Genomic DNA, 24,744 nt, shown 5'->3' with positions numbered 1-24,744 from the left:
GCAGGGACACTGTTCCCAATATCCCCGACATCCCCAACTTGACCACCTACCTGAACAAGCTCCCCCATGTCTTGGAGTACAGGGCAGAGGGTGGCTGCAACAAGGAGCAAGTGGCAGTGGTCATGCTGGTAATGGTGAAAACCCCTTCCCCAATGTCCCTGACAGCCTTGCCAGCTGTCCTTCAGTGAAATCCTCAGCTTTTGGAGAATGGGGCAGAGGGTGAATGCCCTAAGGACTGCCTGGCAGCAGTGACGCTGGGGGACTCCAACCCCTTTGGGGGATGGCAGCCTCCCCCTTGCAGGACCCCAAGGGGAAGCAGGGCATGCTGGCGGTTGTCCTCCTGACCTGGGTGCCACTGAGTGCCTTGGAGACTTCTTAGAAGAGCTCTCTGGGGACCTCTCAAGACAGTTCAGAGGAGACTTCACAGCACAGTCCTGTGGTGAATCCCAGAAGGATCCCCTGAAGGCTCCTCTGGAGAGCCCCACCTGCGCTCCCTGCAGATCCTGTTGCTGGGTCCCCTGGCCAGCCCCAGAGCTGCCACCCAGAATCATCCGCCCCACATGGCCCAACTGGTGGAGAAGGCGCTGCAGAGGTAGCCCAGGGTGGTTTTGCCATGCTTGCCTCCACTGCTGGGCATCGTCCCCCGCCAGGCATCGTCCCCTGCCGGGTGGTGCCCACACCGGGAGAGGCGGGCAGCGAGAATGCGGAGTGCCCTGCACCAGCCAGCATCCCCAACGTGCCAGAGACCTCCCCACGGGACGACATCCCATCCAAGAGAAAGATGGTGGTGCCCTTGGCCGGGAGGAAGCCGCAGGCCCGGGGGCCGTGGCAGGGCGGTGCAGACGCACTCACCGCTACCGTTGGGGGAGCCCCTGCCCGCCATGGCGGCGCCGGAGAGTGGAGAGTACGGCCGCAGCGCCACCTCGCGGTTACCTAGCGGAACCACCGCCCCGCAAACAGCACCTCGCGGGCTGGTACCAGCACCCCTGGGACCGTCATCTCTGCCCCGTCCTGCTGCTGAGAGACCCACCGCCGACATCCCCACCACCCACCGGGACCGGCGTCACGGAACCACGGAGTGCTGGGGGTGGGAAGGGACCTGGGAAGCTCATCCAGTGCAATCCCCCCATGGAGCAGGAACACCCAGATGAGGTTACACAGGAAGGTGTCCAGGCGGGTTGGAATGTCTGCACAGAAGGAGACTCCACAACCTCCCTGGGCAGCCTGGGCCAGGCTCTGCCACCCTCACCGGGAACAAGTTTCTTCTCATCTTTAAGTGGAACCTCCTCTGTTCCAGTTTGCACCCATTGCCCCTTGTCCTGTCACTGGTTGTCACCGAGAAGAGCCTGGCTCCATCCTCCTGACACTCCCCCTTTCCATATTGATCCCCATGAATGAGTCCCCCCTCGGTCTCCTCTTGTCCAGCTCCAGAGCCCCAGCTCCCTCAGCCTTTCCTCACACAGGAGATGCTCCACTCCCTTCAGCATCTTGGTGGCTGCGCTGGACTCTCTCCAGCAGTTCCCTGTCCTGCTGGAACTGAGGGGCCACAACTGGACACAATATTCCAGGTGTGGTCTCCCCAGGGCAGAGCAGAGGGGCAGGAGAACCTCTCTGACCTACTGACCACCCCCTTCTAATCCACCCCAGGTACCATTGGCCTTCCTGGCCACAAGGGCTCAGTGCTGGCATCCTGGACCAACATCCCCACCTGGGACTGAGGTCGTCCACACCCACCTGGGGACACACTTACTGAATTCAGCCAGAGTTTCCACCTGGCGGAGCAGAGAGTGAAGGTGCTGGGGCCACTGCTCTGACTGCCCGACCCGGAGCTCAAAGCTGGCCCCAATGCTCCCCCCAGGATCCCCAATCTCCTGCCAGTGGCCCTGAGAACCAGCACAAGGCCAGCTGCCTCCAAGGCCCTGGCTGATGGCAAGAAGGAGATGACACCTGCAGTAGCATCTAACAGCAAGGGCACACAAGGGTCTGCCAAACCCAAGCAGATGAGCTGGATGCACCTGTCATCCACAGGTGGGCCAAACCCAATGGCAGGGGCTGTTGCAGCAGCCACGCACACCACTGAGCACTGAGACCGGGTGACGGGCCAGACTCAAAGGGGTCATGTCGGGCTGGCGACCAGTCATTAGCGGGTTCCACAGGGATCCAAGGGCCAGTGCTCTTCAGTGTCTTTATAAACTATTTAGACTCAGGACTTGAGTAAGTAAAGTAAATCTGAGTAAGTTTTCTGATGACACAAAATTGGGGGGAGCTGTTGACTCTCTGGAGGGCATAGAGGCCCTGTAGAGGGATCTGGACAAATTGGAGAACTGGGCAAAGTTCAACAAGGGCATGTGCTGGATTTTGCACCTGGGACACGGCAACCCTGGCTGTACAGACAGATTGGGGGGACAAGATGCTGGAGAGCAGCTCCGCAGAGAGGGATCTGGGGGTTCTGGTCAATGGTCCCCTTACGTCTTGTTCTTCAATCTCACCTTAGCTTCCCTCCTGTCCATTCCCCTCCCGATTTCAAAAATACCCTTCCTTATTTATTCTACACCCTGCCCCTCTCCTCTCCTCTCCTCTCCTCTCCTCTCCTCTCCTCTCCTCTCCTCTCCTCTCCTCTCCTCTCCTCTCCTCTCCTCTCCTCTCCTCTCCTCTCCTCTCCTCTCCTCTCCTCTCCTCTCCTCCCCTCACCTCTACACCCACCCCCTTTACACGCTTCCCCTCTCTTTTCTTCCACACCTCTCCCACTCCACTGTCCTCTCTTCCCCTCCCCATACTTCCCCCCTTCCCTTCCCCTCCCCTCCACTCCTTTCCCCTGACCTCCCCTCTTCTTCCTCTCCCCTTCTTACATTTCCCTTCTGCTTCACTACCCCCCTTCCCTTATGTCTCCTCCTTTTTTCTCACCTCAACTTTACTCCATTCCCCTTCTCTCCCCAAATCGAAAATCCCCTTTCTCTCTCCTTTATTCTGCTCCTTTGTTTGCACGTTCCCTCTTCCTACTCCTTCATTCTACATGGTTTTCTCCCCTCCACTTACCTCTGCTACTTTAATCTCAACTCACCTTCCCTCCCCTCCACATTTCAAAAATCCCCTTCCCTCTCCTTTGTTCTACACCCCACCCATCCCCTCTTCTCCCCTCTCCTCACCCCACTTACTCTTCTCCCCTCACCTCATCTCAGTTCTCCTTTTCACTCTTCCCCTCCCCTTCTCTGCCCAGCCGTCCAGAGAGCATGGGGAAGGGCTTATGACCAGCCAGTACACCGAAAACGTGTCCTTAAACACGGACATTTAATCAGGATAGGCGGAAACTCCTGAAGGACAAAGGAGATGAAATAATAGAACATTGGTAATAGAAGTACAGTGGGAGATCAATATTTCTTCTCCTGCCCTTAGTACACTTCCCAGTAATTAATTACTATTTTTTTAATATATATGTGTAAAGGTGCATCTGTTGCCTGATGATGATAAAAAACCAGTGGGGCAGCACATAGGTTTATGGCGATAAACGCAAATGGTTATTGGCTTCTTGGACTGAACTTTCTATACATGCAACAAGATGCACTCAGACACCCCGAGACGTCCCCTCCCTTTGGTGGCCCAGTGGCACGGGCAGCAGAGCCCTGCGAGGGCGAGAATCACGGACTCCGCACAATCCAATGTGAACTCAAGCGAAGCCGTTCATTGCTTGTTACAATTCTCCTTAAGTATCTTTTTGACCTGTCCACGCACTTACAGACTGCATGTAACTGGACAAGAGCTGCTGTTCACGCGCCGCAAACCCACGAGTGACTGGATGTTACAAATCCGCACGAGCTCTAGTGCTAAGCAAAAAGTATCTACAAAATTGGTGACTTGCTGACACTTCTTCCCTTGCTCAAGGCTGCACGAGCTCACGTAAGACGCGGAGGCAGTTTTGCTCTCTTCTGGGTCACATAGGCCTCACAGGCCTGTTCAGTTCAGTTCCATATAACATCCGTTCTATTCAAGAAATGCCTCAGATCTCCCACAGAGCCCCACACGGCAAAGCCCGCCACATCTGCCCCAGGCTGTCCTGCCCTGGCTGGTGCTGACAGGAGGGGAGACCGGGTGGTGACAGGCCTGGGGGGTGACAGGAGTACATGGAGCAGTGAGAGGCCTGGGGGGTGATAGGACATGGCCCTTTTGTCACAGCACACCGGGCTGTGGAATGCGCGGGGGCTGCGCGGTGCCACTGTGACTGCAGGTGAGGCGCTGCTGGTGACCCCTACAGTTGGTGTACAGTTGGTGTCCCGAGCAACCCCCAAACTGAGCCCTGAGACAGGGGCGCCTGAGCCGGGCCTGGGAGCGCTGTGGGACAGAGAGGGAGCAGAGACGGAGCCGAGGCCGCGGGAGCCTTTCCCTCCTGTGCGCCTGCCCGGGCTGTGAGCTCGGGCTCAGCCCGCAGCGCTCGCCCCAAAGCCCTCGGTGGACCTTCCTGCTGTCGCCGTGGGGGCAAACCCAGCGTGGGGGCCAGGGCGCCGTTTGCCACAGCAGACGCTGTTGTGGAGCAGCAGCACCCGGCCATGGGCACGTCACGTGTCTACTACAAGTTCTTCGCCGCTCTGGACTACGAAGCAGTCACCTTCAACGGCCTCCATATCTCCCTGCACGAGCTCAAGTGCAAGATCAGGGCTCGCAAGAAGTTGAAGGCGACCAAGTGTGACCTGCTGGTCACCAACGCACAGACCAAAGAAGGTACTCGGGGGCGGTGGGCACGGGGTGGGAAGCAGTAATGTGATGTGGCCAGGGCTGGTCGCTGTGGCTTGTGCTGGGGCCTTGCAGAGCTGTTCTTTTGTAGTTGCTCTTCTGGCAACTGCCTTCTGACCTGTGTTTGGACACACAACTTGGCATGGAAGAATGCGTGGTTGTTGTGCGATGCGTAGTGCTTGCAAAAGTTTTGGTTTCCAGGGATTCTTCCAGGTAAAATGATAATGAAATGCGAGAGGATGTCATATAATAACAAATTTGCCAGATTTCTTTGAAATCTGGTGGAGAAAGCTGAAAGTGACAGAAATAGAACAGATGGCTTGGGTTTGGTGACTTATTTTGCCTTTGACTTGTTTTAATCCACCGCATTGGAAAACTGGTTTTCTGGCTGTTGCTGAAACCGCTCACCAGCAACATCTGGATCAAGAGTTTATCTGTGAGTTTTAATCTAAGCAGAGCCTTTAAAGCCATCTTGCACATGAGTGTTCTCTGTGTCTAAATTATACTTTGGTATTTCTTGTTAATATAACTTCTTTTCTACACCAACGATATTGTCATTCAGATGCACTTGAGCATCCTTTCATCATTCATTTCTACCGTTTTTTTCCTGGTACTGCGTGTTAACCATGTCAGGACAGTACTGAAGTTTTGTGGCAGAACATTTATGGTGAATATATGCAAGAAATGTTCTTAGAGAAGTCATAAAAGCTTTTAAATCTTAGAAACGGTGCTTGATTCTCAGAGATGATAATGTTTTCATGTTACTTAGTATTGTAGTTCAGTCTGGTCACCTGCCATCTTGATACGTTTGAATGTGATTAGAGACTTGGAGGCTTTGGGATGGGACTTCTCAGCAATAAAACAAACTGTAAAGTGTTTTCATTCCATAAACATTACCATGGATCAAAACTTAAACAGAATAGAATGTTCACTGCAGAACCTGTCGCTTCAGCCTTAGAAGGGTTCGTTGCTGTTTCTCTACAGACACGTAAAATATTTTCAGGAGCGTGTCTGTGAAGAGACTTCACAGCACAATGTTGGGGTGTTAGGGATGCTCTTGGGTTGCGTTACACACGTAGGCAGAGATACATTACAGAAATAGAAGTAAAATGATCATTTCCTTGTTGAAATAATGTCTTCTGGCAGGTGTGTTTTGGTCTAAGTGAACTTGCTGCCTATAGGAATAATATACTGAACAATGGAGCATACCTTGTGGAATATTTCTATTTTGTTTGTGATCGCTGATCCAAACCACCCTGACAGAGTGCGACTGGATCCACAGTATCTTTGGTTCGCAGATCGTTGTTCTGATGAGGTCTGCAAAGTTACGGGCTTTAAGCAGTTGAAACTGTGGGCAGATTACAGGGAACAGCTGCTGATGGAGCTTTGAAATACGTAATCATATTCCGCTTGTGCAAGTACAATATAAAAACCATTCTTATGGGGAGATGTTTGCACTTAGGCTTAGTTCAAGTGTCCCAAGTAGGTGGTTTTTGTTGTTGTTGTTGTTTTGTTTGGGCCTTGTGTAAAGGTCAGAAGAGTTTCCTCCTTGTCAAAAGACTAATGAGGTGGAAGCAAAGGTAACGCATTGGTTGCTTCAGGCACAAAGTTTTCAAAGGGCTTTTCAAGGCTGTCTGCATAAGGAATTTCATCCAAGTCCCTCTGCTCTGCAAAAAGTGAATCAAAAGAATTCACATCCCTTTGGTTAATTCGAATTAGCTGAAGAGGAAAGATGCCACTTTAGTTTGAGCCAATTCTGCCCTGCTTGTGCAAGGAAGCTCAAAAAAACCCCAGATTTCTGTTCTCACCCTTTAGCCGCATGCCGGGTTTGTTGCCGGGCAGACTCCAGAGTCTGGTTGATGCAGGTTGATGAGACTTTGCTGTGGTTTGTTTTTCTCCAAAGATGTATTGGGTTTGTAGCCTAACAGAGCAAAAGGAATTTAAGCTACATCAGGAAAGAACCCCATGCATTAGCAGACTGTCCTTTAGTGACGTTTGAGACCATTTTGCTGCTGATATTCAAACAATTTTAAAAACTGAAAAAGATTTTGCTGCTTGTGTTTGATTATCAAATCTGAAGATTACTTGAAAGGTACTGTTAGTGTGTTGAGATAATAAAAGTGTGATATTACATCTAAAATTTTGCTTTTGTATCCATAAAGGGATTCATTGAAGTGTTACGAATAGTTCTATTTAATATCTATTATAACATATTAATATCTATTATAACATATTAATATATATTCTTACTAACCACCTGATGTCTTTTTCTATATTTATGTTGTTTTCAGAATACACAGAAGATAATGCCCTGATTCCAAAGAACTCATCAGTGATTGTTAGAAGAGTCCCTGCTGGAGGAGTTAAAGCCACCAGCAAAACAAATGATGTGTGAGTATCCATGAAGCATTGATTCCTTGTTAGGGGTTCACTGTGTTCACTTTTTGTGTTGATATCAGTTTACAGAGGCATTCAGATTGCATCTTGCCTGCTAAAGCTGCTGTTAATTGTTGTTGTAATGGGTAGATTTGAATGTATCCGTCCCAAAGCGACTCACAGGCTCAGGTCTGCTGGGGCAGGAGGTTCCAACTCCAATATGGTAACTTTTAAAATGCTTCTAATGGGTTTTTTCTTGGGTTGATTTTTCTGAGACCCAAGTTGTGTATCCTGATTCCTCTATGTGGAGAGATTCCTTATTATATGCATTTGCTTTTATTGCTTTTCTATTAAGTACAGGAATGCATTGTAATGTAAACTTCTAATTTGTTCCTGTCTTGGAAAAGTCTGATTCTCAGTGTTTGACCATTTCTTGCAACTGGGTAGGGAGGGATATAGCAGGTGTTCTTATGCCCCATATCTGTTTGTTTTGCATACCAGCAACAGAGGGAAAACCAAGGGTTGCCAGCTGGCAAAGCACCCAAACAAGAAGCTTCATTCGTAAATTATCCCTATTAGTTTCCCAAAGACAGTGTCTGTGTCAGGCAAGAGAAAAAGGACGATATCTTGAAGTGTGTTGCTTTTTGTGCAAGTACGATGAACGAATAGTGAATTGTGTCCAAACTTGAAACTCGGTAAGCACTTTAGCATGTTAACAAAGGTTGCCAGTTATCTTTCCATGTCTGTTCTTACCTTGAGCTGATATCTGTGCTTCCAGGTGACATTTCTAGTGCTATTTTTGGTCAACACAGTCTATGTAACATATTTAGTATTTGGGCACTTTCATGGGTAATACAGTAGATATCTGAACACGGTGCTTGGGCTTCTACAAACAAACACTGTTCTGAAGACGGTGTTGCTGATATTTTGTTATTTCTTTGCGATATGACTGATTCCTTTCACTAAAGTAAACTGGCACTATGAGGTTTCTATCACTGCTCTTTCTTAGAAACTGATGTACTCTATCTGATACCTGTTTGTTATACTTGGGATATACAGATTGGCAACAGTTCCTTTCATATTTTGATGGTTGATTATGTAAAAATACAACACTGTAGTACAGACTTCATATTTCTGATACTTCTATAGCAGAGACAAAATATCTGAGGACTTCCTCTTGCACTGCTGTGTTCTGTATCTGTCAGTCTTAGAGTAAGTTGTGACAAAGCAGATATGGGGTTTTGGTTTGGTTTGGTGTTTTTAGTGGCACTGCATGGACTGAGGGAGAACAGTTTATGTGTGCGAACAAATTTCTACATTCCCTAGACTATCAGAACCTGATGTTCTGATGTTGAGGTTTTATAATATCTTTCCACTGGCTCATGTTTGGTACAAGAGCTTTATTTTAAGTTCTGCTCTCTTTTATTTCTTCTTCTAGAAGCCGAACGGAGGCAGTGAGTGGAACATCAAAAGCAGTATGTAAAACCACAATTTTTCTACACGCTGCACTGAATTCTAAACAATGTAGCCTTGTTTCAATTTTCCAAACATCGACTTAATATATTTTACAGTAAAACATAGTACATGTTGTGAACACGATGTATTTGATTCAACACAGCAAACAGCACAGTGTGTTTAGCCTGGAGAAAAGGAGGCTGAGTGACACCTGATCATTCGCTACAACTGCCTGAAAGGAGGTTGTAGCGTGAAAGGTGTTGGTCTCTTCTCCCAAGTCACAAGTGATAGGACGAGATGAAATGGCTTCACGTTGTGCCAGTGGAGGTTTAGACCGGGTATGAGGAGAAACTTCTCCTCTGAGAGGCTTGTGGGGCATTGGAACAGGGAAGTGGTGGAATTGCCGTCCCTGGAAGCGTTCAAAAGATGTACAGGTGATGTTCTTAGGGACGTGGTTTAGAGGTGGACTTGACAGCGTGAGGTTGGACTTGGTGATCTTAAAGGTCTCTTCCAGCCAAAATGATTCTGTGACCCTGGTTCTGTGAATACGCCAGCATGTTTGTAACACACGAAATAGAACATGAATTCTCTATTTCCTGTGAGTAGAAAGGAGTGCTATCACCTTTAAGAAATCCGACTTCTGCCTGCAGGCCATAGAACTGCTTTCCAAACAGGTGGGTTTTGAATGTCTCCAGAGTTTTAATCCTTTTTAGCGAAAATCAACAACTTCCTTACCCCTGTGACTCTGAAGCAGTTGTGAGCGTTTGACAAGGGCCACTCTCTGACATATCCTGGAGCACTAAGTTCATCTCCAGCGAGTCTGGTTCTTGTCATTTCTTCTCTCTATCCACACGGGCACTCTCAGGCTGGGGTTTGGACTTTGTTTTGAGCAAATACAAATTTCACTGGATTGGAAATGCCTCTTGCAGTGACACTCAGGGGCTATAGTGCAGACTGTCAGACTACAGTAGAGGTGAACTATTGCTGTGTGCTGATTGTAAAACAAATGTGTTTAATTTTTTATGAACAGATTGATGACTCTTCTGCACATGTGGCCCAGCTTATTAAGGTATATGTACGTTCTTGTCAAATGCTTTTAAAAAAAGGTATTTGCTTAGTATTTTTCTATCTTATACTTTGATCTATAGCTGGATAACTGTTGTAATTTGAACAAAACTTTAATAATTTCAAGTATTTATTTTACCTTCAGAATGTGTGCACATTTCGAGGCTGGACAGGGTGCTGGGCCATCCTGTCTAGTCGGTGCTTTTGCCAAGGAAGGTTGGACCAGCTGGTGCCCGCGGTCCCTTCAAACCCGGTATTCTCTGACTCTCTGGGAGTTGTGCTGCGCTTGACAGGATGGGCTGATCGGTGCTGTCCGGCTGTGTGGGCTTAAATGTGTTTCTGGTGTGTGTGTCAATAAGGACTTGTTTAACAGGCTGCCAATCTGGCTGAAACCGACGCTTCCGAAGAAGAGAAAATAAAAGCCATGATGATACAGTCCTGCCAGGCATACAATCCAGTCAAGTAAGTGTCGGTAATGTGTTCTCTGACGATTAGGGAAAAATTGTAGAGATGGTTGTTTTAACATGAGAGACACATGCATCTCTTTTTTTTTTTTTCCCTAAAACCTTTTAGTTTCATGAAGAAAAACTTGGGTCCGCTTCCACCATCATACACTTGCTTTCGTTGTGGACAGCCTGGCCACTATATAAGGAACTGCCCAACTAACAGGGTAAGACTGTGTGGGATTTGTGGTGTTACTGAGTGCTTAATAGTGCTTGTGGTGCTACTTGTGTTTAGCCACTGAGTGTATGTGCATGAGGTACCAATTCAACCTTCCTGTACAGACGGTCAATACGAGTTTCTGCAGTGACTGGTTCGAGCACTGAATTAAGCTCTCGCTCTGAATTGTGCTTTGGTGGAGATGCAGGTTTGTGTCTTTTCTGAGTGGCTGGTGAGCTTAAGGGATATTTCACCCTTAAAGACCCTGAAGTGAAGCCAAAGAATGTCGACTGAGTTCAAGCACGGCTCGAGCCTTTGGAACATCCTGCCTGTATGCATTTAGGAAAATAAGTGGTTTAGTCAACCCTTATTCTTGATAGCAGAAGAGGATGAGAGACTTTTGCTGCTTCAAGTAATCACTGAAATGTCATTTTGAGTGTGGGACTTCAGACAAGACATGGCTGCGTTTCTTTTCTTAACAGGACAAAAATTTTCAGCCTGTTCCCAGAATTAAAAAGAGCACAGGAATTCCAAGGAGTTTCCTGATGGAAGTGAAAGATCCCAATACCAAGGGTGCTATGCTGACAAACACGGGAAAATATGCAATACCAACTATTAATGCGTAAGTATGGAATTAATCAGACTGACCCAAAAGGGAAGAAAACAAATAACGCCTGAGAGCTAATCCAAGCACGTTGCCCAGCACGTGCAGTTATGGGGGAGGAAGCATTATCTTTCTCTCTTCACTTCAAAATCTGTGATGTTTTCTAATATTAAAGGAAGGTGGTCCTTCAGTTCATGCCCCCGGAAGATGGTTACACTTGTGGTACGCTAAGAACTTGCGTTTCTGCAAAATAGTTCAGGAGTGTTTACAGTTGCAGTTGTTGTCGTTGAAAGCCGCTTTTGCTTCTGTTTTATATCTTGAAGACTTCTCAAAAAATTTCACAGAGAGCTGTTGGGCTGAGGTTTCCTCCCCCTCTCAATGGTTTCCAATCTCATCTTTAACTTTGTTCCTTTTCCTTCCCCACTCCCCTCCAGGGAAGCTTATGCGAGAGGAAAGAAGGAAAAGCCTCCCTTCCTACCAGCGGAGCCGCCCTCCTCCTCCTCCTGCTCAGATGAGGCTCTTGTTCCAGCTGAGTTGTTATGTCTCATTTGTAAAGATGTCACGACTGATGCGGTTGTCATTCCCTGCTGTGGAAACAGTTTTTGTGACGAATGTAAGTGTTACTCCCATGTTTGTTAATTCAAATCCTCACATCTGATCTTCTGAAAGCATGAAGAGGAGATAATGAGATGACTTTGTACCTGTTCTATTTAATACTTAAGGATACCTGGAACAGGAAAGGACTCTTCTGGTATAAAGGAAAAGAAGAGGCAGAAGGCTTATTTTCCTTTTTACACATCTATTGAAACCGTCTTTCCATGTGGAAGGACGGGTGTGAGCAGAGCACAGAACTGTGCAGGTCATTACAGTGCTGGATATTGAATGCGTTTAGTTTGTCCACAGCCCTTTCTCTGATACAAAATCACGCAGCCAGCTCTGGTGACTTACTGTGCTCTGCAACAAACAGTCGGCATTTAATCCACATTCCTCACCACGGGAGAGTTGGTTAAACCCTCCAGAACTTGAAGCTGCTCGTGTTTTCTTGAGATGTGTTATCTTCGTTAACCTTGGGGTTGGTAACTTCTCACTGTACTGGATGGTGGGAAAAAGACTAATTAAAACACCAGGACACAGCCTACTCTAAATCTTCAACTCTTGCAATAGTGAAATATCAGAACTGTATTTGCTGCATACTGTACATTTTTTCCACTTTTCAATATTTATCACACTGTCAGTTCAAGACCACATTCAGCCATTAATCATATACGTCTTATTATTCACAGGTATTAGAACAGCATTACTGGAATCTGAGGAACACACATGTCCAGTGTGTCATCAAACAGACGTTTCTCCTGATAGTTTGGTTGCCAACAAGATCCTACGCCAGGTAACATGACGACTTTTACGTGAATGGTTTGTAAGAAAAGTCTTTTTGGAAAAGAAAATATTAATTTACATCTCCTTAAGCAAGGCCACATTGAGAAAGGCTAAATTTGTATCTCAAACCCATTATCTGTTGTTAAGAAGCTTACAACTTTTTAGCTACACTCTGTCAAATTCAGGTCACACTTCTGTTCAATACGATCGCCTCACTTTGAGAGTCGGTATCAACACTGAAGTTCTTTACAGACACTCCGAGTCACCGGCCATTAATATCAGTGTTTGATGTGATGTGTTCATGTATCCATATGTTGATTCATTTTAGGATTGACAGCATTTAGAGGAATACACGGGTAATTTTACTCTCTGGAGGCTTTTGCTCATATATCTCCTGAATTTTCATAGTACATTTTCTAAATATTTTTGTGCCCCCAGGCTGTGAACAACTTCAGAAATGGGACTGGCTACAGTAAACAGATTCAGCAGCAGCAGCAGCTGCCACCAGCACCAGTGGGACAACCAGTGACACGCAACCCGCAACCTCTACTCCGGCCGACAATTTCCAAACAGAAGGATCCACTAATTCCTCCATCAGCTTCTGTGTCTTCTCATTCTGCTGCTTTGTCATCGTTTGGCCCTACTCAGGCATCTGGGGCAGCTCAGCTGCCAAGAATCCTGCCTTCTGTCACTGTCCCTGGTGTCCCACCAGCAGTGTCCCTGCTCTTCCCTGGACCTTTTCGGTGAGTACATCTGTAGCTTAACCAAAGTTTTTACATGCAGGTGTAATTTTACGGTGAATGTAAAAGACACTAAAACACTGAAGTTAGATTCTGCTGCTTCCTGAGCTTCTCCACTAGTGATTTCTGTACCAATAGTGGCAGTTCCAGATAGCTGTGGAAGCTCTGGTGTTTCATTTACTTTGAATGAGGACCCTTTGATCAGTTGGAAGCTGCCTCATGCAAGAGTTTCCTCAGAAGTACTTCTTGTCATTCAGTCCGGGTTTACCCCAAAGGAGGAACATTTTTCCTCAGGAGCCCTTTATTTTGGGTGCTTAGCAGTTCCTAGAATAACCGTTTAGTTATGTCAAACCTGCTTGAGCGCATTAATTTCTCTTTAGTCGAGTCATACTCAGTTATGGACCATTTTGGATAATAAACATTGAAACACTATAAACTTGAAGTATTGACAAACATGACAGTCTAAGTTTGCAATCCAGTGAAGTCACATGAAAACACATGAAAAATCTGCACTGTTGTTCAGGGCTTATATCCCTTCGCCTCTACACCTGGAATGCAGACAGGCGCTCTGCCCAGAAGCCGGTCAGGCTCAGCTGTACCACTGAATACGCAAGATCACAACCCAAAAGAACCTCGAGGGCAGGCTCTGAATCAGCACATCAGCATTTTGTAATAGAATTTGAGTTCTTGCATGTTCCAAAGCTGAGATTCAGCAGGTGGGTTATACCTACTCTGGGCCTTTCATGTGCAGCAAGCTTAATAAAACGTTTTTGCCGTGAGCTTTCTCTTTAACTCCCAGTAATCCAGACAGACACCTGCTCAGCGCTTCATTTGGGATCAACCCAATTCACATTTGTAAATGCGGTGCCGATTCTTTTTCCTTTTCCAGTAGCCAGCATTTCTTACCTTGGACTTTATATTTCAAGCAGCACTTCAGAACACTGTTTGAATGATGTAAATTTGGGTTTTTTGCAGCGAGGGTGATGTGGTTACAGCTCCTGCTGCTCTGGTGAGCGCCGCTGGACTTTCTCAACCCTCCTCTCTGACCAGCAGCGGTTTGTCGGAAGAGCAGGTAAATTTTATTTCAAAATATGCAGTGATTCTTGTATTTTAGCAGAGCTTGTTTTCCAACGGTCTGTGTTTATTCAAAGGGCTGTCAGGTTCCTGTGCTAAGACACCCAGCTCTGACAAGTCTCCTGGGCCCGCACGGACAATCAATACCCACCAATGGTAACTAACTACAACTTTAGAATTTACGTTTTAACGTTATCTTCAGATAAACTGAATGGGGTTTTTCTGTCTCCTCTCTCCACTGAAAAAGGTCAGGCAGTGAGAGCCAGTACAGTCTGCTCAGCCAGCGGGAGACCAGGCTGGGAACTGTAAGTATTCTACAGAAATTCAATATATTACTATTGTAACCTGTTAAAAGAGGCCACAACACGTAACGTAGGCAAAAGCTGGTTTATAATGAAATAAGAATGCACAAAAAGTTGTGGAGAATGCAAGTGGTAATAAATTTTTAAATGGCTTCATTTCAATTGTCTTGAACAAAGGAGACCTGTGCTTGCAGTAAGATTATTTAAAATGAAGCTCCAGTACATGATTGAAAAGGGGACTCTGAAAAATGAACACCTTTTGGGGTAACCATACGTACATACAAAAAGGAAATAGAATTGAAGCATCAGGTGGAAAGCCACCCTGTTGGTTCATGGCTGAATAGGGCTGAATAAATTGATTTCCCAAAATAAATCATCCTCCAACATTCTTCTGTTAACAACTTAGTTGATACTGTTTGAGCAAATTATTGGAAAACCAAGGCTGTTATTTTATGACAATTTTGTATTTCTTCAATTCAGTCATCTCGCGTAGCCAAGCTGCTTTCTCTCAGTTGGAGAGAGAGGAGCCTGTTTTATCTGTTCTTGCCGTGTCCAGTAGGTCCTTCATTCTGGTGTGTGTTTGTTATAGACAGTTGGTAAGTGTGTATAAAACCCTAAACATAAATAAACCAAACCCCAGGATCCATCCCACCGATGATCTGAAGTCTCAGATTCTATAAGCAAGAAACTGCAAGAACTGGCCAAATACATCATCATGAGGCGACAACATAGGAAGCTTATGTGACAGAAGTGAGAAGAAGAAGAGATCTGCGCAGTGTCGAGTGGCAGAGGAGCGGTGGGCACGTGGAGATGGGAGTCTCTGTTCAGCACGGGCAGTCTCCATCCAAAGCGGCAAAGCTGCCTATAAGAGAGGAGACAGGGAACTGCTGGGGGTGAGGATGTGGAAGCAAGAACGGGGACTAAGAGATGAGCGTAGGCTCAAATGAACTGGAAGCAGGGAGAAAAATGATTACATCGAGAACAAGAAGTGCTCGCCACCATGCTCCTGCTTCATTTGCTTTCCCCTTGAAAATCAGGGCAGGGTGTAGCAGTGGCACATGTTTTGGGGTTTCTTGAGAAGTTCAAATCAAGGGTGCCTGCACAGTGAACATACCCAAAGGACTCGGGCCCCAGCACTGCAACACCACCCGTCTCCGTGCCCATGCCTCCACCTCCCTTGTGTCTCCAGCACCCCACGTGCTGCCTTTTCCACCAGCGGCAGCACCACCGCAGTTTCCTCAGTCTCCACCTGGTCACCCTCCAGCTGCTGGGTGCACTGTCTCCCTTCCAGGGCATTCCCCAGCCCCGGAAAACGCCATCAGCTTGGGCACCAACACATACCATCCCCAGGACACAGGCACCTCCTTTATCTCGGGAGGAGTTTTACAGAGAACAACAGAGACTTACAGAGGAGTATTTGGCCCAATGAAGATGCGTTGTTTTCCATTTCTGTGTTTCGATAGCATATTGGACTGCAGTTCCACGGAAGTGTATCTGACATAAGCAAAAATGACATTTTTTCCCATCTATTTTTTCATAGCAGATGGTAAATGTGCAAAACTTAAAGCAAACATAATTCTAACACTTTCCTTAAAACATGTAGTAATTCTGACCTGGTTTTGCTTACATAGGAAGGTCACCTGTTGCATCTGCATGCAGTATGTTTTCTTGCATTGATCATTTATTGTGTCTTTTTGTAATAAAGTTCAAACTATAATTGTAATAAATGTCAAACTTATTTTGACAGGGAAAAAAAGAAGTCCAAACTTGATGAGTTTACGAATGATTTTGCTAAGGAATTGATGGAATATAAAAGGATTCAAAAGGAGCATCAGCAGTTGTTGTCCAGGTAATGACATCCTCATCCTCCTGACAGCTGTGAGGAGGCAGGAAACTGAACAGGTGTAGTTGCTGCATTTTCTGTCTCCCTATTCTGATTGAACCGTTACCTCAAAGCACTTTGGGGCAGAGAGGTTAGAGGAATTGTCTTCATTTTCTTTGGTGTTTCGTTGATACGAAGAGAGATTTAAACCTGGACTGCAGACTGGTGGCTTTCGCTTTTCACTTGTATTTTTTATTAAGAATTGATTTTTTTTAACAATTAAGATTAGACTCGTTTTAAGGAATTAAACTGGTGAAGGACTTTGAAAGAAGGGATGACACTAGTGAACATATACAGAATAATGTGAAATGGTTCTTTGAAAAGTACTTTTAAAAACCCCCAACGCTTGTGATGGAAATCTCTTTACAGCTGATGTTTTCTACGCCAAAAAATCACTTGTGCAGGAGTCTGAATAACTCTCTGTTAGTAACGCTGTCAGTGTCTTCCCTCACTGAGTCATATCACTAGAAGGTCAGTTTGGAGCTTTTAGATGTGATCGCACCTGACGTACAGTTGCCGTACTGGGTTAGAGCTCAAGATACGTGCAAGCTTTTGCTGGGACACCCCGAAGTGTTGATGAGATGGTCCTGTATGTGAGATTGCAGTACAAGTATTTTCCATCTTGTACAAATTGCCAAATAATTAGTGAAGTTAAATAGACCGACTTGGCAATTTAGAATGGAGCTTTACTGTCTTCAGGTGAAATAATGTTTTCTTGATGTTTGATACTGCACTGTAACTATTCAGACTTCCTCTTTTTGCCTCTTACTGCAACAAAAATGATTTGCATTGCATGTAGTTGCTGAGTAGTTAGAAATGTGCACATTCATGTACCAGCAGAGGCCAGCACACACCACCTTGAATCAACCCCTGGTGATGGTGGTTCCTGTGACAGGAGTTCAAATAGATTTTCCCTTCCTGTATGTTTTTAGACGAACGAAGCAGCAGCTGCTGTGTCCTTTAAGCAGAAACTGTTGTCAGGCTCTTAAATTTGCAGTAGCATTAAGTCAACAGCTGTTCTGAATCCACTTCATGTGTGTGTGTGTGTTGTGTTTTATTGAAGGTCCAGGTCTCCCCATGATGCTCCATCTCACTCCAGAAGTTCATATACCTGCTCCAAGTCAAGACCAGGCTCTTCCCACTCTCGCACCAACTCTGGATCATTTAGTCATTCCCAGTCTGGTTCCCGCTCCCGATCACCACCGTGTCAAAGAAGAGGCAGAGCGAACAGTCGTGACCGTCGTTCTAGTCCAAGGTCACGTCGTCATTACCGGTCAAGGTCTCGCTCATGCAGAAGATGCCGCTCACGGTCAAGGTCTCGCTCATGCAGAAGATGCCGCTCACGGTCAAGGTCTCCGGTGTTTAGAGGCCAGTCTCACACTAAAAGGACTGTGTCTCAAGGGGAAGGAGAAAGGGAATATTTTAACAGGCACGCAGAAGGTCCAGCATCTTCTATGAAAGGTTACTATGGCCGATCTGTTGACTTCAGAGATCCATTTGAAAAGGAAAGATGCAGAGAATGGGAAAGGAACTATAGAGAATGGTATGGCAAGGTTTACAAGGGCTGTGCTGTTGCTGCTCAACCTCCACCTGCAGTGAACAGAGAGAACTTTTCTCCTGAGAGGTTTGGTCCACCTGGGAGCAGACAAGAGAACTCAGCGTGTGCTTGGGGAAACAGGGAGGATTATCCTGGTGGGCAGAGCCACAGAAGTCATAATATAACTGGACATGACGGTGAAGAACCTTCTGGAAGAGAGGGGCCTGGCATCAGTGATCCTAGAAAATCAAAAGAGAAGGAGGTGAAATATCCATGGGGAGATGACAAAGGAAATGAAGAGAAAAGACACCAGAAGAGAAGAAAGTGCAATGAGAATGAAGGATTTTGCAGTGCTGAGTTGCTGGAAGGTGCAAGAACAGCAAGAGAGCCAGTTCCAGCAGGAGACGATAAAACAGACTCTCTGTTCGTGCTCCCGAGCAGAGGTGATGCCACCCCTGTCAGAGATGAGCCTATGGAAGCAGACTGGATTGCTTTCAAACCAGGGTCTGGAGAGGAGAGAACAGAGAAGGACGAGCCAAAAGAAAAGAATGACCAGACAAAGTCGAAAGTAGAAGTGGCTGCTCCTCCTAAGAAAGACGACACAATAATAGCAGCTCAAACTTCCCAGGAGACGGTGGACACCGATTGTGAAAATTCTCCTCAAATGGAACCTCCTGTGAAAAAAGTGAAGAAGGAGTTGTCAAAGATGAACGATGCTGTAATATCTTCCTCCCAAAAGGATGAGAAGGCTCCTGGTGCTCCATGGAAATATCACCCCAAAGTGACAAAAGGTCACCCAGGAACCAGAACAGCCAAGGATGAAAAGGTGAAGAAAGACCATCCAAAAGAAACCAAATCAGAGAAGCCCTCCAGAGAGGACAAGTCAGAAAAACCTGCGGAAAAAAGCAAAACTTCTGATGCAAAACCTGAAAAAGGCAAAGGAAATGCAGATGAAAAGGTGGATGAGGAGCATGAAGCCACTTGCACAGACGCCTCAAAACCAGAAACTGCTGAATGGAAACCGTCGGCAAAGGGGAAGAGTGAGCCCGATGCTGGAAAAGGAGAGCGAACTCCAGAAACAGCTAAATGTGCGTTTCTCAACCGCCCCGCAAAAGAGATTGAACTTCAGCAAGAAACTGGTGAAAATCTTGTGAGAGGAGAAAATGTGCCTCCTGCAGAAGATCCTGCGGGGAAACCCAAGGCAAGCAGTGGTAAAGTTAAACAGGAAAAAGCTGAGGGGAAAGCACGAATAAGAGTAACAGCAGCTGATGGATCTAGTTCAGTTCTTGTAGATTACACCAGGTACCTCATCATTTCTTTCCCTGTTCTTTCTTTCTTTCCTCCTCCCTTCCACCTCCAAAAATGTAACATGCTTTATGGTGACGAATGAAGGGAACAGCTAAATCTAATGCAAAATAACGGAATAACCTGCGATCTCTCCTGCTAAATTGTTCCTGAGTCACAAACACATTTTGTTAAAGAAAGCAAGTAGTGTGTACTGCACAGAAAGCTGACAGGGTTCATTCATTGATGTCGTGTTTGACCCTTACTTCCGGGACTCTTTCTTCTCCCCTCTTCTTATTCACTGCTTGTTGACTCTTAGAGGGGTCCCCTCAATGTCTTCCTTCAAATTCAGCTTACAGCTAAAGGCAAGGACAACAGACATGTCTGCGCCATCCAATGCTTTGCATTCCAAAAATTGCAAGGCACAGTAATGATCTACTTTTGATAGGATGACATGAAATCATACCTGGCAGCAATAGCAGCTTGGTTGTCTATATATTGTTCTGATATTAGTTCTGAGCAGTGTGACGTGTTGACAGAGCTTCGCAGCTTCCAGCTCAGGGCCGACTTTTTCTGCACTGACCATGGAGATCTCTCTTCTATATTCCATTGTGTGACGTGTGAAAAAAAGAGAAGTGATCTAGTGTTGGGCTAAAGCGCCCAACACTAGATTTCAGCGCCTAAAAGAGCAGGACAAAGCAAACTCCTAACATTTAAGACATTGCTGGAGACTTAAGATAGTGTCTTGGTATTCTAAAAAGTTTTTTAAATGTATGTTTTTCTAAAGAAGAACACGGGGGCATGCAGATAAAACTTTTGTTGTGTATGCCTCTTCATAATTGTTTGCTTTTGAAATAAGAATGTATATCTGATTTATCTACCATTGCTAGACATGGTAGGACATGAAGGAATTACCAGATCAGACAGTCCGCAATCTGATTATCTTGTGTCTTTGTTAATTAAATATGGAATAGAATAATAGAATCATAAAATCATAGAATCATAGAGCAGTTTGTGTTGAAGGACCTTCCCAGCTCCCCAGTGCCCCCCTGCCATGACAGGGACATCTTCACCAGCTCAGGTTGCTCAGAGCCCCGTCCAGCCTGGCCTGGGATGTCTCCAGGGATGGTTCATCCACCACCTCTCTGGCCAACCTGGGCCAGGCTCTCACCACCCTCAGGGCCAACAATTCCTTCCTCATGTCCAGCCTGAATCTCCCTCCTTTAGTTTAAAACCATCACCCCTTGTCCTATCACAACAGGCCCTGCTCAAAACTCTGTCCCCATCTTTCTTATCAGCCCCTTTTAAGTTCAGAATGGCCACACTAAGGTCTCCCCAGAGCTTCTCTTCTCCAGCTGAACACCCCAACTCTCTCAGCCTGTCCCCCAGCAGAGCTGCTCCAGCCTCGGGTCATTCCTGGGGCTCCTCTGGCCCCTCTCCAGCAGGTCCATGTGTGTCCTGTGCTGAGGACCCAGAGCTGGACCAGCACTGCAGGGGGTCTCACCAGAGCGGGGCACAGGGGCAGGATCCCTCCCTTGACCGGCTGCCCACGCTCTTTTTGATGCAGCTCAAGGTGTGTTTGGCCGTCTGGGCTGCAGGTGCTCCTGGCCAACTCATGTCCAGTCCTTCATCCACCAGCACCCCAAGTCCATCCCTGGGGCTGCTCTCCATCCATCTCTCCATCCCCAGCCCGTACTGATACCAGGCGTTGCCCTGACCCAGGTGCAGGACCTTGCACTTGCCCTTGTTGAACCTCATGGGGATACTAAATTAATTAATTAGGAAGATAGTAAATTAATTGATTGCTCATAATCTTAGCTAGTGGGTTCATCCTTTCTCGTCTGTTCCCTTAATTGATCATCCTAAAAGAAAAACGATTCAGAATTGAAACAAAAACCATTTTATAAACTATTACAAAAGATGGTGGTGTGTGTATCTCACCTGTTATTAATGTACATTTATTTCCTCTTAGCAGCAGTTCTACTGAGGGAAGGCCCAGGACAAAGACAGAAGAAAAGCCAGATACAAACCAAACTGTCATTAAGACCATGGAGGAGTATAGTAATGATCTAAGAGCTCCTGCAGAAGATGTCATCCTTACGATCCAAGTCTCTCAGTCAAAGTGGGATAAAGATGAGTTTGAGGCTAAAGAGGAACACAGTGAATCTACACAGGTGCCCACAAATGTAGGAAAACTTGTGAGTGTTATAAAAAATGTGAGTGCTAAGCCACCAAACCCTGTAAAACACAATGGAAAAGAGATGGAGCCTTTGGAGGAAATACAGAAATCTACAAAAGAAGTGAATGGTGAAAGCTCCCAGCATGACGCAAAAAGTTCAAAAGATTTAATCTCAAATGAAAAAGGAAAATCTAAAGACCGGGATCATTCCTTGTCAGACCAGGACACTTCTGGAAAGAGCAGTGTGCAGCGAGAAACAGACCACTCCGAATGTGCAACCGAACAAGGACATGGGAGAAATAGTTCTCAGTCTTCCCAAGACAGCATATCATCAGAGAAACACGGTCTCAGCCCTTCATCCACTGCTAAAGACTGTGGTCCTCACCAGGTCAAAAAGTCTGACCACAATGGCAACAGAGATCGTTCTAGTTCCAAATGTAGAGCTGAAAAGAGTGAATTTGTGAGGATAAAAGACTCTCCTTCTGGAAACAGAGAATCTACCTCAGTACGGAAAAGTGAGCCAAGAGATGAACCAGCAGAGCCATCCGAAACAGGCACTGGGGATGCCAAAATGAGCAGATACAGCCCTCCACGTCAGTGGGAGCAATCTGATCACAAAGCTGCTCCTGATTACAAGTGTACATTGGAGCAACACAAACTTCTAGCTAAAAATCCAGGGAAAGAGAAAGAGAAGCATGTATCAGAGGTAAAGAGCAAAAAGGAGAAAGAGCCAGGTGGTAATACACCACCTTTGGGACAAGAATCCCTAGATGTAAAAAATGAGGACGTGACTGGTCAAAATGATGCGAGTGTTGTCAAGCCAAAGCCTCAGGTAAGCAGCTCCTCACATCTCTCAGGAGTTACGTCAGAAGACATAACTCAAGACACTGATGAGGCTGCATTTGTACCAGACTACAACGAAAGTGACAGTGAGAGTAATGGCCCTGCAGCAGATGAGAAAGCTGCAGGAAAAAATCCTAAAGATCTGTTGGAAAAGGCCATTGATAAGGTGAAAGAGGATCCAGCAGCAGCTGCTGCAGTGGGGCAGCCTGAAGGAAGCAGAGGACACAGTCAAAGCAGCCCCGGTGTTGGCCACAGCCATAGTCAAAGCCCTTCTGAGCGTCAGACTCAAAATCACAGCAGCGGTGCCAGCTCAGGACAGAGTCCGGACACCAAGAAGAGGAAAAAAGAGAAGAAGAAGAAGAAGAAGCACAAGAAGAAGAAAAAGCACAAGAAGCAGAAGGAACACAAGAAGCAGAAGAAACACACGGAAAGCAAAATGGAATTGGAAAAGAGCCGCAAACACAAAGACAAGAAGAAAAAATTGAAGAAGGACAAAGATAAAGATGACCAAAAAGGGAAATCTGCTACAATGTAGAATGACAGATAATTTTAAAAAATTCCTATGCCATCAATATTAAATTTTGTTAAACTGTAAACAAATTCAAGCATTGCAAATAATGACATGATAGAGCCTGTGTTGCACTTAATGTATTACTGATTATTCGATTTTTACGTCAGAACTTTATAAATGTGAACATTTTTTACAGAATTGGGATTTGTGAGCATGTAACATGAGAGGCTTTTCTGTAGCATCTTATTTTTAAACGCCATTAATTAGTCTGTGTGTAGTAAAACTGTTGAGTTACTTTTAATTGACTGGCAGAAGCAGCTTGTATCAGTTATAAAACATCGTCAGAATGACTTGCAGAATACATTGCAGCTCTGTTATGTCACTTTTTGCTTGCAATAAAAGGTTTTCAATAAATGGTGCGATGTGATGAGGTTCCAGTGGTAGCTGAACATCAGCACAGAAAAGACGAGTCACAGAAAACAGCCGCCAGTAACAGCTTGCCGGCAGCTCACTGAAATGAGACATAACATACCAACAAGTTTAAGATTGAAAAAACTGGTAGGAGTTTAAATCTTTTGAGCTGATGCCGCGTGGGGAGGTCCTGCCAAGAGGTGCTTTCATTTCATGTGCCAGGGACTTGTTTTTATCTTGTTAAAGGCAGCATATGGACCCAAACATACAGCCACTATTAACCGCTGGTATTATTTTAAAATAACATCATATGTGGGCCTGTCACATTTCAACATTGTTCCAGTGTGTTTAGAAAGCTGTTGTCATTTGCCAGCCAACATTCACACCTCTCTTTACGATGCCCTGTCATGTGTATTTCCTCTCATGACTGTGCTGAACACCACAGTGTTTGGGGGTTTTAAACAGAACCTTCATTAGTTCCATTTTCTTACGGTGGTGCCACGATAAAGAACCAACCGTCCCTTTACAAGTGGGGTTCAGCAGGTGAGTTTAGCAGCAGAAGAAAGCCCACTACAAAGGCAGGCTTCTGCTTTAAACTGCCTTGAACAATGACTGAAAATCTAGAAAAGGTAAGTTTAATTAGCTTACCAGTACCTGGAGGGACACTGTTCCTCAAATGATGACTTTGTAGAGTAAATAACAAGACTCTTGGTCCAAAGCAGTGAGTCCTTGGCTGTTCAGAACGTTTGAGTCGGGGTATCAGGCACAGGGCCGGGAGCAGGGCTGTGTCTGTGAGAGAAGCTGTCAGACCTGCACTCGGGGAGGGACCCCTTTGTCCCAGCATCAGCCTGGTTTCCCAGCTGGGGCTGTCAACAAGGCTTTCCTGCACCAGGATGGGGACGTGCTGGCCAGACGTCAGGTGCGGAGGGTTGTCCTTGAGCTTGCTTGGGATGGGTCAGTAGGCCACACAGAGGGATCTGGACCGGCTGGGTCGATGGGCTGGGACAATTGTCTGAGGTTCAACAAGGCCAAGGGCCGGGTCCTGCACTTGGGTCACAACAACCCCATGAACACTGCAGGCTGGGGAAGAGCGGCTGGAGAGTGCCTGGAGGAAAAGGACCTGGGGGTGTTGGTGACAATGGCTGAACATGAGCCAGTGTGTGCCCAGGTGGCCAAAAAGGCCACCAGCATCCTGGCTTGTATCAGGATTAGTGTGGCCAGCAGGACAGAGCCGTGACCGTCCCTGGGCACTGGTGTTATAGTCAAATATGACTCAAAGAAATTTAGAATAACTTTAATAAAAGATAAATGAGCAAAACAGCGCTGGGTGGCCGGGGAGTCACTGCTGCACCCAAAGGCTCGCAAATTGGTTACAGAAAAAAAGTGTTTATATCCAGTCTGTGAGTACATGCCCCCGACCTTCTTCCTGAATGGTTAGATGGGTTGCTATGCTGTCAGTCTTCCCCGCACAGCGAAGCACATCCCCCCTCCCCATCAGCACACATCTTTCTAGCCAAAACTTGCAAAGTATCCAACATCTTTCCTGCCAAAACTTGCAAAAAACAGAATGTGGCAAACTATGGCGGTTTAACATTTGCACAACTCAGTGTATTGACAACTACTAACATATTCTTGGTTTGATTAGCAAATTTACTTTAGTTATGCAATCTATGACAATAGGGAGGCCAAACCTCAAATCCTGGGGTCAGTTTTGTGCCC

The 24,744-nt window shown here is 46.1% G+C and overlaps 2 protein-coding genes across 2 annotated transcripts; both read left to right on the top strand.

Moving 5' to 3' along the window:
- The first annotated feature begins 3,499 nt into the window (after positions 1–3,499).
- Positions 3,500–7,178, top strand: LOC135575485 (E3 ubiquitin-protein ligase RBBP6-like). The gene is made up of 2 exons (XM_065030645.1): positions 3,500–4,713; positions 7,017–7,178. Exons 1-2 carry the CDS (start codon positions 4,542–4,544, stop codon positions 7,118–7,120), a joined length of 276 nt encoding a protein of 91 aa, XP_064886717.1. The 5' UTR covers positions 3,500–4,541; the 3' UTR covers positions 7,121–7,178.
- A 3,883-nt stretch (positions 7,179–11,061) lies between these two features.
- On the top strand, positions 11,062–22,918 carry LOC135575484 (E3 ubiquitin-protein ligase RBBP6-like). The gene is made up of 10 exons (XM_065030641.1): positions 11,062–11,498; positions 12,169–12,272; positions 12,701–13,005; positions 13,978–14,074; positions 14,154–14,232; positions 14,324–14,381; positions 16,126–16,227; positions 17,324–17,575; positions 17,612–19,099; positions 21,054–22,918. Exons 1-10 carry the CDS (start codon positions 11,264–11,266, stop codon positions 22,636–22,638), a joined length of 4,305 nt encoding a protein of 1,434 aa, XP_064886713.1. The 5' UTR covers positions 11,062–11,263; the 3' UTR covers positions 22,639–22,918.
- The last annotated feature ends 1,826 nt before the right edge of the window (positions 22,919–24,744 follow it).

This window comes from Columba livia, chromosome 15, assembly GCF_036013475.1.
Source record: "Columba livia isolate bColLiv1 breed racing homer chromosome 15, bColLiv1.pat.W.v2, whole genome shotgun sequence".
NCBI lineage: Eukaryota > Metazoa > Chordata > Aves > Columbiformes > Columbidae > Columba > Columba livia.
This window is presented reverse-complemented; position numbering and strand designations above follow the sequence as displayed.